Below are 1,005 nucleotides of genomic sequence, written 5' to 3' on the forward strand. Positions count from 1 at the left end.
GGGTTCCAGCGAAAACTGCAAGTAGTGGTATGTTGCTGGTTAATCCATTTGTGTATTCGATTGGTGGAGAAGCGCAGTAAAGTGGTTTCGTCAGTGGAACAAAGATCAACCACTATAAATATGAAAAAATTCCAGTCGACAACAACGCAGCAGTTTCAAATGAAGAAGAGATGACGTCTCAATGATTGATGGAAAGACATTTTATAGAAAAATTTGATTATGCTTCATTCATCGTAATGACCAGCAGTGATTTGAGGAATCACTTGTTTGGAATTGTGCGTGTCCACTACTATTTTTTTACCAGCAAGAGTTATTTTATATTCATTGTTATCACCCCACGTATATGCACATGTGGATGCGTTGCAGCGAAGTCAGCAAATGAAGATCCAACGGTTAGACTCCTCAGAAGCGGAAATTATGCTCCTTGGCAGAAAATGGACGCGTGCTGGACTTACGTGCTGTCACGTCTGACGTACCATCTAACGGTATCCAAATTCCCCAGCATCAAGCAATCGACCGCAGAGTACAACCGCACTCTTGATGCTGATCAAGCGCTGCTTTCCATGGAGACGTTCACTGACTTCGTTAAGGCCCCCAGATGATGCTCTGGTTATCCTGAGAAGTAGTCTTAGCCCTGGCAACCACAAATCTTTGAATTAATGCGAATGTGGTTATTTGGTGACCAGGAGTCGGCGCCTGGACGCTCTGATGCGCGTATTTACGATCAAGATACCAAAACCCTGACCGCTCAGCAACTCAATTCCAGCTCAGGTTTCTGGACATTTCTAATCCCTCACGTCCTCGACCAGATCCTCCTGATCCCCTATATCAACGGGCAATTAACCATCAGTATTGTGACCGCACAAAGTGAACTCTTCCAAAGCCTGGTGAATGCTGACAAGATAATGTTACGGCCACCCAGTGCGGTAATTAGAAAACCCTATTATTTTTTGAAATTGCTGTGCATATCGTTCTTGATAGATGGCAAACGCGTCAATTGAAAAA

The 1,005-nt window shown here is 43.9% G+C and overlaps 1 protein-coding gene across 1 annotated transcript; it reads left to right on the forward strand.

The window, feature by feature from the left end:
- The first annotated feature begins 236 nt into the window (after positions 1 to 236).
- On the forward strand, positions 237 to 602 carry Tsp_14918 (conserved hypothetical protein). Its single transcript, XM_003367418.1, has one exon. It carries the CDS (start codon positions 237 to 239, stop codon positions 600 to 602), a length of 366 nt encoding a protein of 121 aa, XP_003367466.1.
- The last annotated feature ends 403 nt before the right edge of the window (positions 603 to 1,005 follow it).

Source organism: Trichinella spiralis (assembly GCF_000181795.1).
Source record: "Trichinella spiralis strain ISS 195 chromosome Unknown Scfld4315, whole genome shotgun sequence".
Lineage (NCBI taxonomy): Eukaryota > Metazoa > Nematoda > Enoplea > Trichinellida > Trichinellidae > Trichinella > Trichinella spiralis.

Excerpts from the sequence above, each read along its gene's own strand:
- Tsp_14918 (XM_003367418.1), top strand. The coding sequence starts at position 237 with ATGACCAGCAGTGATTTGAGGAATCACTTGTTTGGAATTGTGCGTGTC.